The sequence below is a fragment of the Haliotis rufescens genome, unplaced genomic scaffold (assembly GCF_023055435.1).
Source record: "Haliotis rufescens isolate VD_foot unplaced genomic scaffold, xgHalRufe1.0.p SCAF_49, whole genome shotgun sequence".
Taxonomy (NCBI): Eukaryota; Metazoa; Mollusca; class Gastropoda; order Lepetellida; family Haliotidae; genus Haliotis; species Haliotis rufescens.
The window spans coordinates 2,664,062-2,688,976 of NW_025964212.1; the positions used below are offsets into that span (position 1 = coordinate 2,664,062).

The 24,915-nt window shown below is 46.5% G+C and overlaps 2 protein-coding genes across 3 annotated transcripts in view; one reads left to right on the forward strand and one right to left on the reverse strand.

Moving 5' to 3' along the window:
• Nucleotides 1–11,150, reverse strand: part of LOC124115684 — a 38,042-nt gene extending 26,892 nt beyond the window's left edge. For both annotated transcript variants that reach the window (XM_046476762.2, XM_046476763.2), the window contains exons 1-3: nt 10,970–11,150; nt 8,849–8,971; nt 5,760–7,485 (exon numbers count right to left, since the gene is read on the reverse strand). In XM_046476762.2, coding sequence (XP_046332718.2) covers nt 5,760–7,485; nt 8,849–8,971; nt 10,970–10,989 — 1,869 coding nt within the window. In that variant the 5' untranslated portion in view covers nt 10,990–11,150. The remainder of the gene's footprint in view (nt 1–5,759; nt 7,486–8,848; nt 8,972–10,969) is intronic.
• A 2,522-nt stretch (nt 11,151–13,672) lies between these two features.
• LOC125372831 (bromodomain-containing protein DDB_G0280777-like) lies at nt 13,673–24,874 on the forward strand. Its single transcript, XM_048383490.1, has 2 exons — nt 13,673–13,811; nt 23,967–24,874. Exons 1-2 carry the CDS (start codon nt 13,673–13,675, stop codon nt 24,872–24,874), a joined length of 1,047 nt encoding a protein of 348 aa, XP_048239447.1.
• Nucleotides 24,875–24,915: the final 41 nt, after the last annotated feature.

Here is a 24,915-nt window from a genome sequence, read left to right on the forward strand (position 1 = left end):
TGGGAACCCGATGGGTTCCCGGCCCCGCGAAAAGGCTGCTGGCCTCGACCAGCTGCCCTGCCCCGGCCCCTGCCTCTCTTGCTCCTCCCGGCGCCCTTACCTGAAGGAAGCGGCTGCTTCCAAGCAGGTGCAGACTTCTGACCCGGCGCGTCAGCGTAGGAGGAAGCAAGTGGAGAGGTCCGCTTACGCGGTTTAACGCATGGTACCTCCAACAAGGCCTTAGAATCCTTGATGGAGGCATACAACTGTGCGGCCTCTCGGACCACCTGCTGAGCCCCAGGGAAGAGGGTGGCACCCATCTTATAAGGCAAAGCAAGTAGATCCTGGCGTGTGGAAGCCGAGTATTTGGATACCGACATCCACAGCCTGCGCATGCCCATGACTGCGCACATCATCTGCGAGGCACAGCTACGAATAGCGTCCCTCGCAAGATGACTATGTACCTCCGTCAGTTGCGCGGCCAACTCCGAAGAGTCGGCCGGCCCCTCTCCCGCTAACTCCCTCTGTACGGCCGACAGATAAGCGGAGTGTACGGACACCCGGAGCTGCTGACATGCGTTACGATATTGCTCCTCGAAGCAAACGTAAGCAGCCTTCAGCTCCGTACCGCACGCGGGAAAGGGTGGCAACCGCCGGCCCTGCTTGACCTTAGCCAAGTTGGGGGTCGAAGACCCCCCCAGGGTAACGGAGGTCCAGACGCATTCGTCCACCACCGGTACCTCAAAATCACCATCCTCTGCTAACGGGTACCGCTTAATAAGTTCGGGCAGGTCGAACTTCCTGCGGGCACCCGACAACAGAGGGTTGATGACTTCATGCACCAATGAAGACAGAATACGGAGCCGCACCTGGGGCGCCTTGCTCGGAGCAAAAGCGTCCCCCGGAAGGCGGAACTCAGTCGGATCCGACTGGGGCATGGGCGCAGCCACCTGAGGCAGTACCTGGACAATTTTGTCCCGTACATGCCTCAACGAGGAAACGAAGGAAAATATTCCCGAGGTCTCCGAGTCGTCTCCCCCCTCCTCCATCCACTCCTCCTCTCTCGATTCCGAGCCGAAATTAATCGACTCTTCCCCGAGAGAAGAGGCAGACGAAGTCGGAAGGGGACGCCCGAAGGCCTGGGCCTTCGCATCCCCGGGCTGCACCCGGCCCGAAGCCGAGTCCCGGTCCCGAGGTGCCGGGGGTTCAAGGGAACCCACCTGGCTCTGGGCTAGAAATCCGCTAGAGGAAGCCTCGGCCTCGGAAGAGGCGTCTGGCTCCGCTAGGGAGAACTGTGCGTCGGTAGTGAACGGGCCAGTGCCCGCCACCCCTCCGCTGGGGAGCGACCTCGAGCCGGCGCCGAAGCCCGGTCTGAGTTCGTCCCCGAGACCAAGTGGCCTGCCTCGGCCGACGCCGGGCATATCACAAGGTCTCGAAGCCGCGTCCGGCGCCGACAACGGGGAAGGCTCGGTCCGCAACTCCTCTCGGAGCTGAGACTTTACCTCCTCCATCATCGACGCCATCTGCGACCTCAACAAGGCAGAGATGTCTGCCAAAGACGGTGCAGGAGAGGGTGCAGTGATTGTGACGGGGACCCTAGAGCCTTCTCCCCCGGCCCCCGGGGAGGGAGCGGAGGAGACAGTCTCAGCTGCCTTTTTACCCTTTCTTACTTTTTTTGAGGGGGGCGGGGCGGTCTTTGCCGACCTAATGTCCACCCCCGCCTTCAATAGACCCTTAAAGTGTAAGAGGTCCACATTTCTCTTTTTTTGCGCCCGTGGTGTAAATGCAACACAGATCGGGCATGACCCATCGTCATGCCCGTCTTCGGCCAAACACTTTATGCAGGTATCATGCCTGTCTTGGGGGGGAATCGAAGCCGAGCACCCCGTACACAGTTTGAAGGTCTGTAAAAAAGACCGTAATTTTTGAGTTTGGCGGGAAGGGTAATAAAGTGTATCAGTGCGATTGAAAGATCGGAAAGATACGTGCATAAATTGTGTAACTAGAAGCAAAGGCGTAATTTAGAATGCGATTGGTAACGCGATACTAATAGCCAATGTCGTAGTATAATTATAACACCAAAGTGGGCGTGTTACGCGCGAAGGTGTAGAAAACCCGTAAAAAAGGTAAGTGTAATTTAAAATAATTAACACACCACCTTGGGTTTATTTAAAGGAAAAGATTGTAGGCTAAAGCCCGATGATATAGATTAAAAAACCGAAGCCGTTTTTGATGGCCCTGGTGTTACATATATCATACGTGGCACTACAAAATGGACGCTACGACGGCCTTATTTCAAAGGTATCGTACACGTGTCACATAATTACAACTTTATAACTTTACAATGCGAGGTATTACGCCTTTGCATGAAAGAAATGTACCATACATACAGTTTGGTCTGCCATGGTTCTTGTACAAACGATAATCTTGTCTTTATATTGTCTTGAAAAAAACAGCACGTCTGTCTTTGTCAGATGACATAAGGAAAGTGATTTGGGTGAGAGTTGCTTCCCTTGGCGTGACGCGCCGTGGAGGGTGAGGCACCATAAGGGTGGACGTATATCATACAAAAACAAAGTTTTTTGTGTGGTAACAATTTTTATTAAGGAAAATGGTTACAACTATGTCATGTAGATTTTCTTGAGCCAGGAAAATGCAATAAGTGCCCCAAGGAGGATTTAATCTGAAAGAGAATGATGAAACAAGGTTCCTCGTGACAGCCGTGTTGGTAGAGGAGGTCTATTGTTTCCAACATCCGTGCATGGATGGACTGCGACAGGCGCCTGGTTGAGTGGTATCACCAAGCGTACAGGTAGACATGGAAACCAATCTGTAGAAATACATGGCACCCCTTGCCATGGTAAGTTGACCTAAATCCGGTCGGAGTTGTTGACAGTCCGAGTACTTGACACGTGACATGTAAATCACTCTGCGCAGTAGCCGAGAAAACCGCCTTGGAGTCGGAACTGAGGTGCAAACTCCACACACAGACAATCCTCAATGAACTGTGTGAGAGACGATCAAGTGGTGTACCCGAGTTTTGCGATAAAACACGGAACCCCATGGGCGTCGTGTAAAACCCGGGGAGCGCCGAGGAAGAGTCTCTCTCAGGAACGCTGGCGCTAGGGTAGGGTAGAACAGCGTTGATGTCTGCGATGTCGACGAAGTAAACTCTTTGTAAGTGGATGTCGTCATCGAATCTGATACAGACGCTGTTCACATGGCGCTCTGTTTCGATGGAAACCCGCAGGTCATCTCTCCGGAATCATAGCGCTTTAAACGACGGGATTATGGATAACGTCTCAGTGGGCAAGCTGAATCAGACCAACTGTCTATTGGTTGAAATGATTCCACCCAGGAAGTAGTACGATAGTCACGATCCCGAAGACCGACGGGAGAGTAGCGACAGGAGCGGCGACAGTTGTTTCACCATGCTTCTCCGTGTGACGAGTTATGAGACGGCAGCAAGAGAAGAGGGCAGTGGCGCCGGGGAGGCGATTGCCGATGGTGCCCCTTAAGCCGCAGTAGAAGATCGGATGGTCGGCTCGTTGATCTGAGCTTGATAAAGCTTGTTGATCTGAAGCTTGTTGAGCGCCGAAGACATCAGAGGATGCGGAGGCGCCGGAGCGCGGAGACATCAGAGGCGCCGAGACATCAGCGGCGCCGAGTCATCAGAGGCGCCGGTGGCACCGAGTCATCGGAGGCGCCGGGAGCGCCGAGTCATCAGCTTGTCATGAACAAGTCATGAAGCTTGTTGAGCGCCGAGACATCAGCGGCGCCGAGTCATCGGAAGCGCCGGAGGCACCGAGTCATCAGAGGCGCCGAGTCATCGGAGGCGCCGGGAGCGCCGAGTCAGAGGCGCCGAGTCATCAGAAGCGCCGGAGGCGCCGTGTCATTGGAGGCGCCGGAGGCGCCGGAGGCGCCGCGTCATCGGAAGCGCCGGAGGCGCCGTGTCATCAGAGGCGCCGGAGGCGCCGCGTCATCAGAAGCGCCGGAGGCGCCGGGAGCGCCGCGTCATCAGAGGCGCCGGAGGCGCCGGGAGCGCCGTGTCATCAGAGGCGCCGTGTCATCAGAGGCGCCGGAGGCGCCGCGTCATCAGAGGCGCCGGAGGCGCCGGGAGCGCCGCGTCATCAGAGGCGCCGGAGGCGCCGGGAGCGCCGTGTCATCAGAGGCGCCGGAGGCGCCGGGAGCGCCGTGTCATCAGAGGCGCCGGAGGCGCCGGAGGCGCCGGGGGCGCGGGGGCGCCGGAGACATCAGCGTTGACGGTGTTGGAGACCGTGAACGGTCGTATGTCGTGCCAGGGGAGGCAGACTCTACGTTGGGAGCGCTGGAGCCGCCGCTGGAGTAGGAGACCGTGAACGGTCGTATGTCGTGCCATGGGAGGTAGACTCTACGTTGGGAGCGCTGGAGCCGCCAGTGGAGTAGGAGACCGTGAACGGTCGTATGTCGTGCCATGGGAGGCAGACTCTACGTTGGGAGCCGCCGTGAAGCTCCGCTGAGCGCTGCTGCCGTCAACGTAGGTGGGGGTCGACGAGCACGTTGAGCGAGGTGTGTCCTGGATACTCGCATGAGCTGAAGGATCACAGCGACGAATGACTGCAACATCGGCACTGCCTTGTGAAAGTACAGGGCGTCGTACAATCACGGCAGAAAGGGGCGGCCCCGGCCAGATTTGTTCCCGCGGCAACAAGTGCAGCGAGGCAGAAAATCTGGAATTTAAGCAAAACATAACTATGTGGCAAAGCCACAAAGTGCGGGAAGCATAATGTGTGGCCAATCACAAAGTATGGGAAGCATAAAGTAACTCAAAAACAGTATATTTTATTAAAGTTTATGAGATAAACAAGTACGCTAAAAGGGAGCGAAAAGGCAAAGCCTTAAGCAAACACGTAACCATGTGGCAAAACCACAGAGTACGGGAGACATAATGTAACTCATAAACTTCGTATTATATTGAAGTTTATGAGAAGAAACAATTACGCTTAGAGGTAGCGAAAAGGCAAGGCTTTAAGCACACCAAAACAACATACATAAATGTAATGTATTACCCAAGCCAAAGAGAGAATTCAAAACGCAGAACACGACATTACGTGGCCACGTGGTGAATGGCCAAAATGGCGGGAAAGAAAACAAAATGGCGGGAACAACATTGCGCCCGTAAATTACTGTGACGTGAGCCACAGACGAGCGATAAACGTTACAATTTACGAATGGGAAGACCCTAAGGTCACGGCCCATAACAGGTAACAATGTAGCAGCATATAATGAATGTAGAAACACGCAAAATATAAAAAACAAATAATAAGCTTTAATTTCCACAAGGGATACAAAGTACGTCCGTCCGTGGAGGTGACAAAGCAGTTATGTCTTTTGGTGTGACGTCATGACTTCCGGGTCACGTGCCGACTGTGAGAGGGCGCTGCCTCCTGGGCTGGTTGGGACAACTTTCTTCAGCAGCTGGATCTCACACAGTTCGTCTCTCTGTCAAACATAGCAGTAAATGCAATACGGAGTAATGCAGGATAAGTTAAAAAATTGGACATTTATAGTCAGTTAACTCTCTTGCCTCAGGAAGATGGTTTGGCAAGGACTAGTGCCAATTTCTAACGCTGAACATGCTGAATAAGTACTATGAAACAGGAGTGGGAGGAAGTAGCACCCATTGTATAGACACCATAAGATTATTGTCATGGAGGACAAGGAGTCATGCACCTAAAGTGTAAGTTCAAGGGTCAAATGTCATGTTAATCCCAAAGCTCAGCTACAAAAAGATCCCTCACCCCTTTTCCTTTTCTGCTTTGATCAGATCTGTGGTTACCCCTGGCAACCTCGATGCTGTCTTTCACTCGTAGTCCAGTGTTCTGCAAGTTTCCTGTGGATGCCACCTTCTTCAGTTTGCTGGGTTCTGGCCTTTTCAGAATACCTTTTACCTCTCTAGCTTCAAAATCAGAAGCAGATTTCTTAGGCATTGTTTTGGTCGTCTGGACGCCTGGTTCCTTGCTTGGCTGGTTACCGTTGGCTACTGCCTCAATATTGGCAAGAATTGACAGCTTACCATGAACCAGTCCAAGAGTTCCATTAACAATATTCCCCGCTTCTGTCCCCTTTGATGGAGTTGTGCTGCTGACACTGTGTTTGCTTCCTGTTTGCGCAACAGCAGGAATAGGGCGTGGGCGGGAACTTGTAGTGCAGACAGTTGCTGCCAGTGTAGAGGAAACCGGCGTTGGGTTTGATGGTGGCGGGTCCACAGCGCTGGCTGCAGGGGGTAGGTTTTGTTGGCAGACAGGCGCCGGTGTGTACGATGGACTGCTCTGACTGCTGGGATTGGTGAGGGAGAGTGTAGACACCGTGGTAGCCTGGGAGTAATCGTGTTTCTGGTTCAGACTCGATGGTAGAACATACCCAGCACTTGTACTGGGCTGATTCAGCACCCCTGTGTTGTCTGCCAAGGTGGGTGGCGAGAAGATGGGAAGGTTGGAGGTTACATGGCTGGGGTACTGCGCCAGCTGAACAGGGTAACCCCCTGTACTTGCTGCATGCCCCATCTGGTGCATCTGATGTTGCTGGCCCATCACCACAGCTGAGGAATGAGACGTTTCCTGGTGTTGAGGATGAAGAACAAAAGACAGTTCCTGATTCCTATTGTTTAAAATCGGCCCAATAACTGCACCTCTGTCATAATTCGTTGCAGGAGGTTTGGCATGATATTCCACTTGGAATGGTTTTGACTCTAAGGAGTCATCTGTCATGTTAACACTAGCACTATTTGGAGCCACTCTCCCAACAATTGGTGTGGCCTTAGGTGGGACAGGTCTAGGATAAGATCTGGACCTTGTGGCTGCACTTGCTGTTTGAGGTCTGTCTTTCCCGACTGACTCTCTGGAAACATCTAGACTGTCAACACTAGACAAACTGTCACTTCGATTCATCCATGACATTTCTTCCTCATCCTCCTCAGTGCCTTCCAGTTTGGCATCTGCATCCATCTCACGCTGAATGGCCTGGTTGAAGATGTGGAGGGACTTTTTCTGATCTTCCAAAAGAAGCTGCTGATGCTGCTCCAGCTGCTGCTCAAACAGACTCCGGCTGTCGGTATAGTTCCGCAGCGACTTGTCACGCAGATCTGCATGTTCCTGGGCACGCTCGGATGGAGACTGTGGTCTCAAATGTAGACTGGAGTACTTGTTAAAGTAAGGTCGATTTAGTGGATCGTGGTTGTATGTCCCAAATGCTCGAGGAGAGGTCTTCCCTTTGTGACTGCCAGTTGATGTGAGGCTGCTCTGTCGTGAGAGTGGTGGAGTTCCTCTGATGAGCTTCAAGGCTTCTTCTATCCCGGTGGTTGTGTGTGTTGGGGAGGACCTACGGCTGCTTGATCTGCTGGAGGGGATGGTGGAGCGCTGGTACTTCTCTGTGGCCCTTTGCTGTTCCTCGTGACGTTGGTTCAGGATTTCCTGTCTCCTTCTCTCCTCTCTTTTCACCTCATACTTCCTTTTCTGGGCCTGCGCTCTGCAATACAAAAAATGGTTGCAACACCATGGTTACTTCAATGCATGGCTGTGACACTTATTTCAAAATGTTTCTGGTTAATTGAGCTTTCGAACCAATATCATTGATGGCTTTCCTTGCAATACCAGTCAGTCCTGCTAGGTCTGGTGTGGCACTGGGACATGATTACACTGTCCGGCCCAAGATTGAATCAGCATCCCATCCCACATGGCACAGTATTGCACCACTAGGGATTAGATCATTACTACAATACATTTCTCATCCAATTGCAAGTCAGAGGCTCACAGTGCTAAGATTGCTTTGTAGAATGAGTGAGTGAGTGAAGTCTCAGTGTTAAGATTACTTTGTAGATTGAGTGAGTGAGTGAGTGAGTGAGTGAAGTCTCACAGTGCTAAGATTGCTTTGTAGAGTGAGTGAGTGAAGTCTCAGTGTTAAGATTGCTTTGTAGAGTGAGTGAGTGAGTGAAGTCAGTGTTAAGATTGCTTTGTAGAGTGAGTGAGAGAAGTCTCACAGTGCTAAGATTGCTTTGTAGAGTGAGTGAGTGAGTGAAGTCAGTGTTAAGATTGCTTTGTAGACTGAGTGAGTGAAGTCTCAATGCTAAGATTGCTTTGTAGAGTGAGTGGGTGAGTGAGTGAAGTCTCACAGTGTTAAGATTGCTTTGTAGAGTGAGTGAGTGAATGAGTGAGTGAGTGAGTGAGTGAGCGAAGTCTCACAGTGCTAAGATTGCTTTGCAGAATGGGGCAGTGGGTGAGTGAGTGAGTGGAGTCTCACAGTACTAAGATTGCTTTGTAGAATTGGGCAGTGAGAGTGAGTGAGTGAGTGAAGTCTCACTGTGCTAAGACTGCTTTGCAAAATGAGGCAGTGAGTGAGTTTGATTACATGCCGCTTTTAGCAATATTCCAGCAATATTACGGCAGGGGAACAGAAATGGGCTTCACACATTGTACCCATGAGGGGAATCGAGCCTAGGCCTCAGGGTGAAGAGTGAACGCTTTAACCACTAGGCTACCCCACTGCCCTTGGGCCCTTGATGACAGTTCAGCCCCACACTTGCTATCGGGGTTAGAATAGCTCTTCAGCAACCCATGCTTGCCGTAAAAAGACGACTAAGCTCATAATGCTTGTTGAAGAGGCAACCAAAGAGATTGGGTGGTCAGGCTCTCCGACTTGGTTGATGCATGTCATCATATCCCAATTGCATGGATCGATGCTCATGATGTCAATCACTGGATTGTCTGCCCACACTCGATTATTTACTGACCGCCATCATGAAGCTGTAGTATTGCCGAGGGCCGTGTTAAACAACAAACAAACAAACAAACAAACAAACAAAACACACTTGCTACTGGCACAGCTGACTTACTTCCTCCTCTTGTTGGTCTCCTGGGTCAGTCGCCTGGTGCGGGCAATGATGTCTCCCTTTTCTACCTGCTTCATGGTCTTCAAATGATTCACCTGCTCTCTCTCCAGGGTCTGGTAGCACTTTCTGGCACAGTGGTTAAGGTGATGACAGTGGTAAGGTTGTTCTTACAGGTTTAGAAAGTTAGTGGTCCGAAATACTTGACCCACATGTTAATTTGCCATTAATGTAATTTTATAAGATTTCTTAAAATATTTTGATAATAATGATCAGGGATGTGAGCAGGTTTTCCCAAAAAAAGAGGAAAAGTCTAGGGGGGTCTGGGGGCATGCCCCCCCATAAATTTTTAAAACATTTGATTGCATTTTAAGCAATTTCGTGCAGTTTGGACAACATTCACACCAAGAAATGTAATAAGTCAATGGCAAAAGTCAATAGGTCAAATAAACAAGATGGCAGATGCAGTAAAATTAAATCAGTACTTTTAAAAAATCGGGCATAGCTTTCGCGCACCTGGCTATAGAAAAATATCAAATCTGGACCAAAGAAACCAATGGGGAGGGCATGAGGCTTGATACCCATCCTGTATTTAAAATCCTATGTTGATCCCAATGACATGATACCTTCTGCCATTTGGGCATTTCCTTTGTAATGGTGTGTAAGTTCTCAGTGCTATTTTTAGCTTCCTTTCAAAAACATCTGAGGGTTTCGGGAGCAAATGCTATTTCAAGCTACCTAAGTGAGTATGGTTTTACGATGCCTTTAGCAATATTCCAGCAATATCACAGCAGGGGACACCAGAAATGAGCTTCACACATTGTACCCATGTGGGGAATCAAACCTGGGTTTTTCGGTGACGAGCGAACACTTTTACCACTAGGCTACCCCACCATATTATCCATACAAATGCATACAGTCAATTTTCCTGTGTTTGTTGGCTAGCTGTTGAGGACCAGTGAAGATCTGTCTTCAGCAACCCATGTTTGTCATAAGAGGTGATTATGCTTGTCGTGGGAGGTGACTTACAGGATTGGGTGGTCTTGCTTGCTGACTTGGTTGATGCATGTCATTTTATCCCAATTTTATCCTATTTGCGTGGGTTGATGCTTATGACATCAATCACTGGGTTGTCTGGTCCAGGGCCCCCGTTCTACAAGGCGATCTTAGCGCAACGACAGGCATAGGTCTATGTTAAAGTATGGGAGTTACCTTAGTGCTGCGATAGCTTTGTGGAACTGACCCCAGACTAAATTATTTACAGACCACCGTCATGTAGCTGGAATATTGTGTCATTAAACAACAAACAACCTGTTGTTAAGGATCAGTGCTAACATAATCAGACTCACACACGCGTGCATGTACATCATTATAATAAAATTGAAATATTCTTGAAAGCGATGTTATACCTCACCTCGTCTCAAAGCTGTTGGGGTCACTGTCTGCACATGTACAACAGAAATGTACCCGAGGAACCTCCCACTATACACAAATGTACCCTCACCAAAATCAAACTAACATATTGCCCTGATGGCATTCAAACCAAGGACCTCCTGATCCAAGATCGGACGCCTTGTCCACATGACCGAAGAGGTGAACCTGCTGCACTTACAAGTCTCATCAATTGTGTGATCAATGCTCATCATGTCAATCACTGGATGTCTGGTAAATACTCGATTACTTAAAGACTGTCATTGAGCCTAGCTGGAATACTGCTAAGGGCAGCATCAACATGGTTAACCACAAACAAACAAAACAAGCCTGACTGTCTGACCACACACAACCTCACACACACAGTCATACTACTGAAGTTAAAGATTCAAAACCACAACCCACAAATTTGTTTCTTCAAGTGTAAATGTAAAAAGGGTCCGACTCTGTATCTGAAAAGAATACTGCAGTCTATGACATATTATTCCCCAAAAGGTTACTTTTTCTGAAAATAGATGACGTATCAAACAATCACTACTATGGGTTTAGTGGGAAAACAGTAGAGGATATTATAACTTTGAAATGTGCGAAATATTAAACGGAAAATGTAATGTCACAATGGATAAACTAACCGAAATCATGACATATGACTGGGTTTTTTCAGTCATTCAAACTATCAACGCCATTGAAGGATACGAATAGCCGCCGGAGAGCATTTCTTCTTGTTACTTCTATGTGAAATCCAAAAGAAACACAGAATTCAAAACTGTCAGTATGTTTCCACATACACTGGTTTAAAAACCCATATTTCACACGTTAACTCCATGACTGTTACTCTGACTGGAAACTAAGGTCCGCCATTATTGTTTTGGGTAACAACATGCGCAGGCATGCGCAAAAATTATTTAGTGCGCAGAGAATAGCGGTTACCTCCCCTGAACTAATTGATTCACATGAGATCGGATTCCTTCTTGTGGTTATTTGGGAAATAGATTTATGTCAGAATGTTAATTCACCTCTGTTAAACTTTGAAAATGATGATGTAAAATATTAACTGACTAATGAATGATGGAGTATTTCGAGCCTTATGTTTATAGTTATTCCTGTTATTAGCAAGATGTTATATCTGAGTACTACAGCAGAAATAGTATATTGTTTTGTAAGGTGTATTTTTCAGTTCTTTATCAAACTTTATATTCTCCCTGACTTTATATAAGATTAACAAATTTAATGAGATATATTGCTACAATGTGTCTAACTCAGGGCAGCGCCAATCTTCCAATTTAGAAAGTTATAAAAACTCGCTTAATTTGTTCAAATTCAAGTTTTGGTTGCGCCTATATGCTAATTCTAACTGCTTGCGGAGAACAATAGGCAGGCTAAATCCACCGGTATCCACTGGAAAGGGCACTAATTACATTGTTAACACTGCTAATTAGCACCCTTGTTGATTGCCATTGATAGTTTATTCCATCCCTTGTTTTACTGTTTGCATTATTAGTGTTCACATGTCGGCTTCATCTTCCCATCACTCTACTGAAACAACGAACCCCTGGATCTACATAACAGTACAGACTTTACTACTTTCACTATAAGAAGTGAGTGAGTGAGTTGGGTTTAACGCCGCTTTTAACAGTATTCCAGTTATATCGCGGCGTGTCAGCTAATGTGGGAGGAAAGCCCAAGTGATGCAGGTCTCAGACGTTTACCACTTCGGCGAAACCCACGAGCACGGGTATGGTGCTGACAAACCTAGAAACATAATCGGGGCGAACCGGGATTCGAACCCACAATCATAGGTTTCTAGCGTGATCAAGGGACGCAACTCTGCACAGCGAATCGGGGCGCCTTAGACAACTGGGCCACCCGTGTCCCCTTCACTATAAGGAAAATAACATATAGGTAATGGACACTGGGCAAACTGGAGGCCGTTGGTAATTAGCACTGATAGGTGAAAGAATGTCCATTACCTATTACTTATCTATGAAGCTTCAGTAGACTATTGGCTTCCATACTATCAGCGCTAATTACTGTAAAGTTTTGGCTTCCATTGTCTATTGTTAATCACCTATCAGCGCCAATCATCTGTTGGCTTCCCTTGTTAGTTTCTACCCATTGTTTTTTTCCACCTTTTGTTATCTTATTAATTTTGTTGTCCTTACCTGTACATATATATGCGCTCTGCCTCATGGCATTCATTCACCTGATGAAGGAGTAAGTATATACTCCGAAACATTGTGTTCCTCATAATAGTGAGTGAGTGAGTATGGTTTTACGACGCTTTTAGCAATATTCCAGCAATATCATGGCGGGGGACACCGGAAATGGGCTTAACAAATTGTACCCATGTCGGGATTCGAACCCGGGTCTTCGGCGTGACGAGCGAACGCTTTAACCACTAGGCTACCCGACCGCCCCGTTCCTCATAATAAAGAAGTTGACATCCATATATTCTCTTCCTTATGTGTATCACTTCTAAATACCTTCAAAGACACGTTCACTATGTCACTGGTATTTATATGACCATCTGGAGAGGCTTTCTTCACCACTCACATTGAACAATAACAACATAGGACGCTGAAGATCCAGGAAGAGGATAGGTCTTCAGCAACCCATGCTTGTCGCGTAAAAGGCGACTATGCTTATCGCATGGGACGACCAATGGGTGGTCAGGCTCGCTGATTTGGTTGATGCATGTCATCGTATCCAAATTTGCATGGATCGATGCTCATGATATTAATCACTGGATTGTCTGGTCCAGACTTGATTATTTACATACCGCCGTCATACAGCTGGAACATTACTGTGCGCGGCATTAAACAACAAACATACAAAACAATACCCCGATGTACCCAAACTGAACTATCACAACTTTCGTCCTAATTCCGGAGCAGAATGAGTATTGTATTGATATTGTACCCACGTTGGGAATGGAACCCGGGCCTTCGGCTTTATGAGCGAACGCTTTAACCACTTGGCTAGGTGCATCCCCTATTGGCCTAAGTCCCATATGGCCTAAAGAAACAGAAATGACCTTTCCCATTTGGCCTACCACAGATTATTTTAAACAACCTACACCCCTATTGACAAAAATGGTTTGGTTTGAGCTTAATTAGCTCTTGTTATTTCACACAGGATTCTTCAGTCACGGAGAGGTGGTCGACCCGGAGACAATACAAATAGACTTTGAATGTTCAGGACGTATGGTTCGAAGCTATTGAGGCTTTAGAACAGGCTGAGGTTGAGAGTCCTGCATTTCAACTGTTCAATGATAATGTCGCGTCAAACTGGGTTGGGGATGATGCTAGATTTGGTGTTGAAATCTGGAGTCACCGTCACAATGTTGGTCCAAGAACTAATAATCATCTGGAAGGTTGGCGCAGCCACTTGAATGCCAAGATGAACTCTGCCCATCCAACAATGTTCAGCTTCCTGGATGTCTTGAAATCACTTGAAGCTAGCCACGCCAAACATCTAGCCCAGCTGGCCCATGGTGCCAAGCCTCCTCCGCGGAAGAGAAAATATGTGTACCTCGATGGTCAGCTGTCCAGACTACGCGACAGACACCAGCAAGGAGAAATATCTTCCTTGGCGTTAGCAGATGCAGTAGGAATCCTGATTAAATTACATTAAAAAGAATCTGTTAGTTTGTATTTCTCTGTTGTTGGACTGGTTCATTTTCATCACTCTGGGGGAGACGGGTAATTAGTGAGTGATCAACCAACCGATTACTTACCGTAATTAAATCCTCTAAAAGCGTAGGCCAAATGGGAAGTAGGCCAATAGGGAGGACACCCTTGGCTACCCACCACCCCAAACTTTAATGACAAGCTGAGCCACACATAACCGCTGGCCATGGTACTTAACCCATCTGCTGTAGCCTAATTTGATAGACATATTCAACTTGCTTAACTCAAGGAGGACAAAACGTATGTAAACTCCCTGTTAAAACTCATGTCCCGCCAAAGTGCCGACGAAACATTCTATAGCCCGTCTACAGAACTAGCCTCTTGAATATTTTGAGAGATTTGTCTCGATAATGCCGGTCCTTTCATATCAAATGCATGCACCATAAAGCGTCAGACAAATTCAAGTAAAAGTGACAAAGCCCTAACCACAATCATAAGAAATCTCTGACAAAAGCAGAGCCCACTGTACGACTCCGACAATATCATAAGCACGTGTTTATGAATCACTACCAAATAGTAATGATACCAGGTGCGAAAAGGTGAGTGTATCTTGCCCCACCGTTGGCAACAGTCATAAACACAAGCAAAGGCATGGCAACTGTTTACCTAAAAGAAAACCCAGGAATATATGGTGCATTCCAAAACGGGAACATCATTTTTGTCGCTGATTTGTCAAAATTGGAATGTCCTTCACATGCCTACTATTAAAGTTTTGGAAGTTTCACTACGACCTTGAATGTTGTGGCCCTATTCAAACAATTTAGAACACGGTCGTAACTATATGTGACAAATGTATTGTGTAGTCCTGGCCGAACCTGCAGTGGTACATTCACTCTTTACAACACACTCTGCAAGAAGCACCAACCTCCTTTGTTCCCCTGTCGTCGTACGTTGTTGGACTCGTGTACTCTGTCATGCGCTGTTGGACTCGTGTACACTGTCATGCGCTGTTGGACTCGTGGACTCGTGTACTTTGTACGCTAACAGAAGCCTGTTTGTGTATATCCCTGGAGCGTGTTTGTTGTTTAACTGCACTCGGCAATATTCCATGTTTTGATGTTATGAGTACATATACCCGTGAGGGTAAGATGGCAGGCAATCAACCACGTCGCCAAGCCCGACCACCCATACGTTAGGTGTAGGTACTGGGGTAGACTGACATCTAGTCTCTGAAATGAACATATTTTAGAGATTAAAACAGTTGTTAAATTATAGTTATGAAATAGTTATAAAAGGAGCTCAGAGACTCCTCATCATTTTGCGATACTGCAGTAATCTAGACTTGCCAAATATTATAGATTTGAATGGGCTGTATTGTATATATTTGTTTTAGGGTCTGTATGACTGGGGGGGGGGGGGGGGGGGGGGGGGGGGGCATTCTAATCAGGAATTCTCACGGGTGCCTGCTTGTTGTGCATGGGAGGATAGTGATGTCGGGCAGGTCAAGGCGTTATTACGTTTATTAGATGGGTAAAAACACAAAGTGTGGCACAGTGCCGACAGACCACAAATCATGGGAGTTGAACCCTTCATCAGTGAACTCTGGAAGGACTAAGATATGCAACTACCCAGACATACTTCGCGCGGTCTATGCACAAAGGAACGAGAGTTGCCGGAAAAGTTCTGACCCGTGAAGATCCGGGGTAGAACAGGCCTTCAGCAACACCTGGTAGCAGTAAAAGGCGACTAACGGAATCGGGTGTTCAGGCTCACTGACTTGGTTGATGCATGCCATCGTATTGCAATTGCGTGGATCGATGTTCATGATGTCAATCACTGGATTGTCTGGTCCAGACTCGATTATTTACAGACCGCCGTCATATAGCTGGAATATTACTGAGTACGGCGTTAAACCACAAACATACAAGCCAGATTGGGAACCATCAGATTTCAACCTCAACTCTTCCAAAACTTAAAGAAAGAACTAGTGGGGCGGTTGAGGCTGGATTTTAGTCAACATTGTGCACTTTGGGTTAAAAGCACCAAACTTGGCACACATTGAACCATTCTAAACATTTCTTGATATGGATCCATTTCAGCAGCGCCACCTGGTGGTAGAAAATCCAAGATGACCGCGAAAAATTGTTAAAATCTCTTTAGATGTCAATTCATATTCAATATATCATAATTATTTCGTCAATTTTAGTCATTTATGTAAAATTAATTGCAACAATGTTTAATAATTCAAATCTAATATGCAGCGCCCACTGGTGGCGAAGAGAATCCAAGATGATCGCCAAAATGACTTAATCTTCAAAAAATGTCAAATGTTTGTCCACAATATCAGTATCATTTGTTCATTGCAATCATTTCAATCAAATCAGGCTTTAAAACAATTCCAAGTAATGCTTTACTGAATGTATAATCTTTTGCTACTACAATTCATTCATTTGAAGCAAGATCTGTATTCCGTAAGGCAGATCTGGGGAATATATTAGACTGCATGAACTTATTTGAATTCTGTTACTGAACTTGAATTTGATAAATATATTGGACCAGCACTGGAACATGCCTTTTTTTATTCTGAATCATTAAGGCTAACTAAACGAGCAACACTTATCCGCAGACGTGTTTTAAGGTTGAAACAAACTTTCAGGGGAACACTTCCTTCTGACTGCTATAAACAGATGGTACCTGCCTCTTTGCAAGCTCCAGTCAGTATGAAATTTGAAGGACCAGGTATTAAAAAAATCCAATCCTCAAGCATCCCAAACTATCTCAGAACATCTTGTCACCAAAGCGTACTCATCAACACAAAGCCACCACTGAGACCGAGAAATGCAAGTCCCAGTTTACTTGGTATTAAACAAGAAAACGTTATCCTATTGACACATTTTCAATATGGGTTTGTGCATTTGGCATGACTGTCTGATGTATTCCAACAGATATATCACAGTTTGTGGTGTTTATGAAGACGAAGGTGTGGTATACCCACCAACATTCTCAAAAGATAACATCTATCATAATCCCTGCTCTACAACAGCAACATATCCACTTGATGGTACCAGCATTTCACTATTGCAGCAGCATCCAACAGCTGAAGAGGAAGGAACATCACATGTTGTTCTCTTGGCTGAAGAATGCACACAAACAAGGAAAACCATTTCCAAACAGCCCACAGTATATACTAATGTACCCCAATCCTGTTTTAGCAAGATGGGTAATTATGTGCCTCATTTAAAAGGACCTTTCACCCAGGATGTAGATAGTGTTAACACAAAGCCTGACCATGAGTAAAACTGGTCATATCACATGAAGGAAGTACTGGCAAAACAAGACAAACATATCATCCAAAACCAATTGCCCATATGCCAATGTTCTAGCATGGGCACACTCTGTTGCTATGATACAGCATTCAATTAATGTGTTAAAAAGGGTATTGAGCATTTGAATCCTGGTCAGATGCATGTGCTTGCTTTGGATGAACCACAATGCACACTTGCTAAAACAATCCAGTGGAACTGTCCTGAATTATATGATGAAATTCTTTATCATGTTTGGTAGATTTGCATATTGAAATAGCTGCTTTCAGGATTCTCAGAAACTGTCCCGAAGGAAGAAGATGGAAAACTGCAATTTGTTCTGCTGGAATTGCCTCGGGCAGATTTGCTGATTCCTTCATCATGTGTACCATCTCTGCTACAACGTCAGGCATATGTGCAATACATGGAAACAGAAGCGAACACAGAAGACCCTTTCAAGTAAGATGCTCAGTCCGTTTCACTACTGGCCCCTTGTTCTTGGACAAGAACTTTGCATATTGTGCCTGGTGGGTGCAATTCAAAAAACAGAAGTTTGCAGCATCACTTGTCATGACTTGCATATGACTTGCATTTCACAGATATGTCCCTCTTACAGTAGAGCACAAGCATCGCTGTACCACGAATAATGTTCCGGTGGATTAGTGACACACAAGACTAAACAGACACTGGTGTGACACAAGGTCAGACAAATGAACAATTCAATAGCTGTATGAAAGAAGATGGAGGTGCAGTTGGATTGACTGAAACAGCCGAGTTTTCTTCTAGAGGCCCGGGCCCGGGGGCACTGTCTGGCAAGAATTATGCAAGTGACGATGGCGTAATTTCTGCTGTGGAGGACTGTGCACATGATGAAGCTTTCTGCACCAGTGAGATCCATGCACTCCAGCCTCAATGTGTTGACCTTGGAGGGGTATGTACTGAACCGCAAAAGAAACGTCACCCCAAGTAACATTGCATGAAAAGTTGTCATTTAAATATCTGGGTAATTTTTGGCAAAGCTTCTAAAATTTAACATTACCTTGTCCGGCAAAATGAAATTTGATGATACAAAAACAAAGCAGGTGACAATATAAACGATCTCCCAAACGCATCACGGCAACGGTCATGTAACCTGATGCACGTGAGTTCCGTGCAAATTGAAATGCACATGCGTTCCCCCATTTCTTGCCCTATAAAAATCCACCCAGATCGGATAACATTCATTCGTTATTGAATTGCTACCACATGCCAAGATTGACAAGCAATCAGTGACACCAAGCCCTTGGACGATTGCAAGCTGGACAAACCGCCCGGCAAGTAGCCAATGCATTTCAAGTCCACGCAAGGACCATATACAGGTTCCAGCAACTGAACCAGACCACCAACACTACAGATGACCGACCACGTAGTGGAAGACCAAGGGTCACCAGTCGACGTCGGGATCGTCAGATGGTGCGACAGCATCTTCAAGATCGTTTTGTTACTGCTGCGGAAACTGCTCGACAGACCATGTGGACACACCAGCGACACATTAGTGCGGACACCGTGCGTCCACGATTGACGAGCAGACACCTCCACTGTCACAGGCTAAAATGAGGACCCATTCTTACACCACGTCATCGCCGGGACCGTCTTCAGTGAGCAATACAGCACCTACATTGGCGCCACAAGCAGTGGAGAAGAGTCCTCTTCCCAGACGAGAGCCGTTACTGTATCTCAACAGCAGATGGCAGAGAGAGTGTCTGGCGACACCGTGGGGGACGTTATTCGGATGCTTGCGTTGTTGAGAGAGACTCGTGGGGTTGTCCGAGCATCATGGTGTGGGATAGAATTGGTCTTGCACAGAGTGTCGGCCCTGTGGTCTTTCAGAACACCGGTCCAGGGAGAGGCAATGGTGTCACAGCAGCTCGGTACATTGAATAAGTCTTGAGACCACTGCCATACCTCATTTGGCACGTCGCCGCAACCACGAGTTTCAGCATGATAATGCCCGTGCCCACACTGCGAGAGCAATTAGAGACTTCCTCCAGCAGAATGGCATGAGAACCATGCAGTGGCCTGCCCTCAGGCCCAATTTAAATCCCATTGAGCACCTGTGGGACGAGATTCAAAGACGTCTGAATGACGTCTGACCAAGGCCGACAACTGCAGCTGAACTGCGTCAGGCGTCCCTCAGAGTGTGGGCTCAAGTGCCTATGGCCTTCATCAACCGCGTCATCCATTCCATGTATCGACGTTGCACGGCAGTCATCAATGCACATGGGGGACACACGAGATACTGACTTGTGATGCTTTTTTCTCAGAGACTAGTGGTGTGTTTCACTTTAAGAACATTTGACACTTTAGTTTCAACCTTGATGATCATTTTTGCCAAGTTTCCTGTTTTTAATATGTCTCAAAGTATGTTCCCAGTTTTTGGACAAATAAGGTTTCTCATACATCTATCCACGGTGACGTTTCTTTGTGGTTCAGTATATGTTACTAATTGGCATGCAATTCCAGGAACACCGTCTATCAAATTCTAGCTCAGAAAGCTTCAACCACTCCTAGTATTATTTTTATTACTTTCTCCAAATGAAGCTGATTAGATGTGGGCGTAAGATGAATCAGAAGTTGGGTTCCACTGTTAGATGTTTCTGGTGAAAACACTCTTGTTGTATGGTGTTGATAGCTCCATAATCTAGGGATTGAGTTTGTTTATCATCTACATCACATGCGTCAGCTTGATGTGGGAGCTTGTGAGTTGGGTTTTGTTGTTGTTGTTGTTGTTGTCTGTTGTTTAACGCTGCACAATATTCCACCAATATCACGGCAGTCTGTAAATAATCGAGTGAGTGAGTTGGGTTTAACGCCGCTTTTAACAAATTACAGTTATATCGCTGCGAATGTGGGAGGAAAGACAGAAGTGATGCGGGTCTCAGACGTTTACCACTTCGGTGAAACCCAAGGGACTCAACTCTGCACAGCAAATCGCGGCGCCTAAAACTACTGAGCCACCTGTGCCCCGTAAATAATCGAGTCTGGACCAGACAATCCAGTGATTGACATCATGAACATTGATCCACGCAACTGTGATACGATGACATGCATCAACCAAGTCAGCGAGTCTGACCACCCGATCCCGTGAGTCGCCTCTTATGGCAAGCACAGTCGCCATTTACAACAAACATGGGTTGCTGAAGACCTATTCTACCCGGATCTTCATGGGTCACTCACAGATATAACAAAACCTACAGTAGTTTCTTTGTTTTCCATTACAAATAGTTAACAAGTCAAATGAGTTCAATTGTTTATTTGGCCAATTCACTCATAGCGCCATCCCTTTGTACAACACATGCACAGAAGCAATGGGAGCAGGAGAGGTTTCTCATAGTGCTGGAGTGTAAAGTCATAAAGAAAAAAAAAACATGTACAGGAATAATCACGTGTTATAGAACCAAAGTCTTAAACTGTGTAGTGGTCATCAGAAGGCGCACATATAATGGACACAGCTCCATGGCCAAAGATTAGGCACTATACATCTGCCCAGTCTATAGATCCATCCATCTTTTGTTTGCTATCCTGGACTATCCACAATTCCAGGATGCAGTATTCCCTTCTGTAGGTCTTGGTGCACAAAGTCATCCCAGCTGTATGACTGTCATAACTCCCATACCTTATCATAGCATGGAAATAATCTGCTCCTAACGCTAACATAACCTTTTGGAACAAGCCTCTGGGCCCCAGTTCCACAAAGCAATCTCAGCACAAAGATGATCGTAATTCCCCTACTTTAACATAGACTTATGACAGGCATAGCGCTATGATCAGCACCTTGGGCACTATTCCACACAGTTAGTGAGGATGGTTTTACATCACTCTTAGTATTCCAACAATAGGGGGCGGTCAGGTAGCCTACTGGTTAAAGTGTTCGCTCGTCACGCTGAAGACCCAGGTTCAATTTCCGACATGGGTACAATGTGTGAAGCCCATTTCTGGTGTCCCCCGCCGTGATATTGCTGGAATTTTCGTAAAAGCGGCATAAAACCATAATCACTCACTATTCCGGCAATATCATGGGGTACACAAGGGATGCACACTTTGTACCAAAAGGGCAACCAAACCTCGGCCTTAGGCATGAGTGAGTGAGTGAGTTGGGTTTAACGCCGCTTTTAACAGTATTCCAGTTATATCACATTGTGTCAGCTTAATGTGGGAGGAAAGCCCGAAGTGATGCAGGTCTCAGACGTTTACCACTTCGGTGAAACCCACGAGCAAGGGTATGGTGCTGACAAACCAAGAACCATAATGGGGGCGAACCGGGATTCGAACCCACAATCATAGGTTTCTGGCGTGCCCAAGGGACGCAACTCTGCACAGCGAATCGCGGCGCCTTAGACTACTGGGCCACCCGTGTCCCCCCTTAGGCATCACAAGCCAAGGCTTTAATTATACTAGGCTTCCCCATTGCCCACATAGTGATCTTAGCAGTATGGCTGTTGTAAGAAAAATTTAAAAGTAAAGGAGTAAGGATAATCTTAGCGCTAAGATAGGTTTGTCGAGTCTTCTGTAGCAGAGGGACAGGAATTTACAATATACACTTTTATCATCATCAGGTCTCATGCAATAATTGTCTTGTGTTGGAGATGACCCATCAAGCAGAGCTGGAAAGCAATACCATTTCTATATACAGGAGTAAGGCAGGGCTTAACCTCACAGTAACAAACACATTATAGGAAATGAGGCTAAAATATACCTACAACAATACAAGATATAGTTGTCACATCACACATGGTTTTTAACAGAGATCAAAGTATCAACATACATTTTATTAAAAACATGGAGTTAAAAACTCCTAAAACATACAAAACATGTCTGGACACATCATGGGACACAAGACACACATGTGGCTTCAGACACATGTTCCATGACACATGACACATGACACACCAACACAGGCACTCACTTCAGTCTTGTTGAGTGAGTGAGAGGTGTAAGGTGGAAATATAGGAATGAGACCAAGATGGAGAAATAGAGTTGTCTCCCTTCAGAAGTAGCAGTGTCAAGCTCCTCACAGCGATATATCATTCCGAAGCTCTATACTGGGAGTGCAACGGAGGTGTCACAGGCTGTATTGGGTGAGTGAGTGGGTTGGGTTTAACGTCGCTTTCAACAGTATTCCAGTTATATTACGGAGTGTAAGCTTAATGTGGGAGGAAAGCCCGAAGTGATGCAGGTCTCAGACATTTACCACTTCGGTGAAACCCATTAGGACGGGTATGGTGCTGACAAACCTAGAAACATAATCAGGGCGAACTTGGATTCGAACCCACAATCATAGGTTTCTGGCATGCCCAAGAGACGCAAGTCTGCACAGCGAATCGCGGTGCCTTAGACAACTGCGCTAACCGTGCCCCCCAGGCTGTATTGGGGCTTGGTAGCCATGGGTGATGGTCTGAATGGGTTTTGATGGCACTAGATAGGTGAGCAAACAGTATCAATATGGGAAGCAAGCCTGCTGGACACTCAGCACAGAACTACAACACTGCTCCTCTGTTCTGGGCCTTCTGCCTCAAACATTGTGTTCTGTTTACAATCAAAATCAGATTCAATCATCTTTACCCCATTCAAAATAAGATACTGAAGCACATAATTGCTAAAAATAATATGTGCCAAAAACCAACATCCTGTTCTTATTATGAGCACCAAGTCGTCACAGTGACTGCAACAGTTACAGCAACTGCAGCATGGTCTACACCACCATCGGCAGAGTATTATGACTGACAAATGTGACCCATGCAAGGAATCAAACACTGGTCTTCGTCACGACCACTAGGTTACACCTACTGCCCCTGACACAGACTTTGGGGGCGGTCGGGTAGCCTAGTGGTTAAAGCGTTCGCTCGTCACGCCAAAGACCCGGGTTCTATTCCCGACATGGGTACAATGTGTGAAGCCCATTTCTGGTGTCCCCCAACGTGATATTGCTGGAATATTGCTTAAAGCGGTGTAAAACCATACTCACTCACTCACTACAAAGACTTTGAAATTCATTCTAATCTGCAACTACTAAATTGTGTTGAGGACAAGTAAAACCCCAAATATGGTACTTGAGGGTCATAACTCTGAACAACTTCAAAATGCTTAAATCTGGCTACAAATAAGAAGATAGAACTGAATAAAATTGACAGAAAATGTCACTCTCATTAAAATCAGATCTTAGTTCTCGCTACCGCTAAACAAAGGTCTGAGGACATCCCATTAGGGGTCACATCAGAACGACCTTTCATCTGACCAATCAGAGCGTTGCTTACCAGATCATGAAAGTGACAGTTGGAATGTGATTTCTAATCATGCAACCTTGAAAACTTTAACGGGGTATTACGAACGATAGTTACGGGCTTAACGACTGAATCCATACAATCTAGACCATCTATTAGCCATTCCAGAATGATCTTTTGTTCAGGTTTTCAAATTTTTCATCAAGAACTTGTCAAAATATGCCAATTTGAAATTAGTGTTGTAAAGTTGCCTTCTGATTGGCTAATGTCAAATTCTTGTCATTCCATTGTTTGGTCAAAGTTCGCGCAAGATCAGTCTGACCCGTAATGGGGTGTTCTTAGATATTTTTTTTTAGCGGTAGTGAGAACTAAGATCTGATTTTAATGAGATTGAGACAATGTAAGCATAGTAAACAATTTTGTCTCGTTCAAGCAGGACTAGCTACAAACTAGGTTCACACTTCTTCTGGACTAGACCTGAAAAGACTTAGGCTGTTTTCAGCTACAACCGTTCAGCAACTACTGCAGCCACAGCAACTACTGCAGCCAAAGCAACAACTGCAGCCACAGCAAAAACTGCAGCCACAGCAACTACTGCAGCCACAGCAACAACTGCAGCCACAGCAACTACTGCAGCCACAGCAACAACTGCAGCCACAGCAACTACTGCAGCCACAGCAACAACTGCAGCCACAGCAACTACTGCAGCCACAGCAACTACTGCAGCCACAGAAACAACTGCAGCCACAGCAACTACTGCAGCCACAGCAACAACTGCAGCCACAGCAACTACTGCAGCCACAGCAACAACTGCAGCCACAGCAACTACTGCAGCCACAGCAACTACTGCAGCCACAGAAACAACTGCAGCCACAGCAACTACTGCAGCCACAGCAACAACTGCAGCCACAGCAACTACTGCAGCCACAGCAACAACTGCAGCCACAGCAACTACTGCAGCCACAGCAACTACTGCAGCCACAGAAACAACTGCAGCAACAGCAACAACTGCAGCCACAGCAACTACTGCAGCCACAGCAACTACTGCAGCCACAGAAACAACTGCAGCAACAGCAACAACTGCAGCCACAGCAACTACTGCAGCCACAGCAACAACTGCAGCCACAGCAACTACTGCAGCCACAGCAACTACTGCAGCCACAGCAACAACTGCAGCCACAGCAACTACTGCAGCCACACCAACAACTGCAGCCACAGCAACCACTGCAGCCACAGCAACTGCTAGTCATGTCGGTTACAGCATTCACAGCAGCAACAACATTTACAGCAACTACTGCAGCAATGTTGACTACATCAGTCACATCAACAGCAGCAATCCCAGCAACTAAGAGTGACAGCAAACAAAACCTGCTGCTAACAGCTGCATGGCAGCCAGAGACAAACGAGTGACCCCAGCCACCACAACGAGAAGCGAACACAGGCTCACTGCA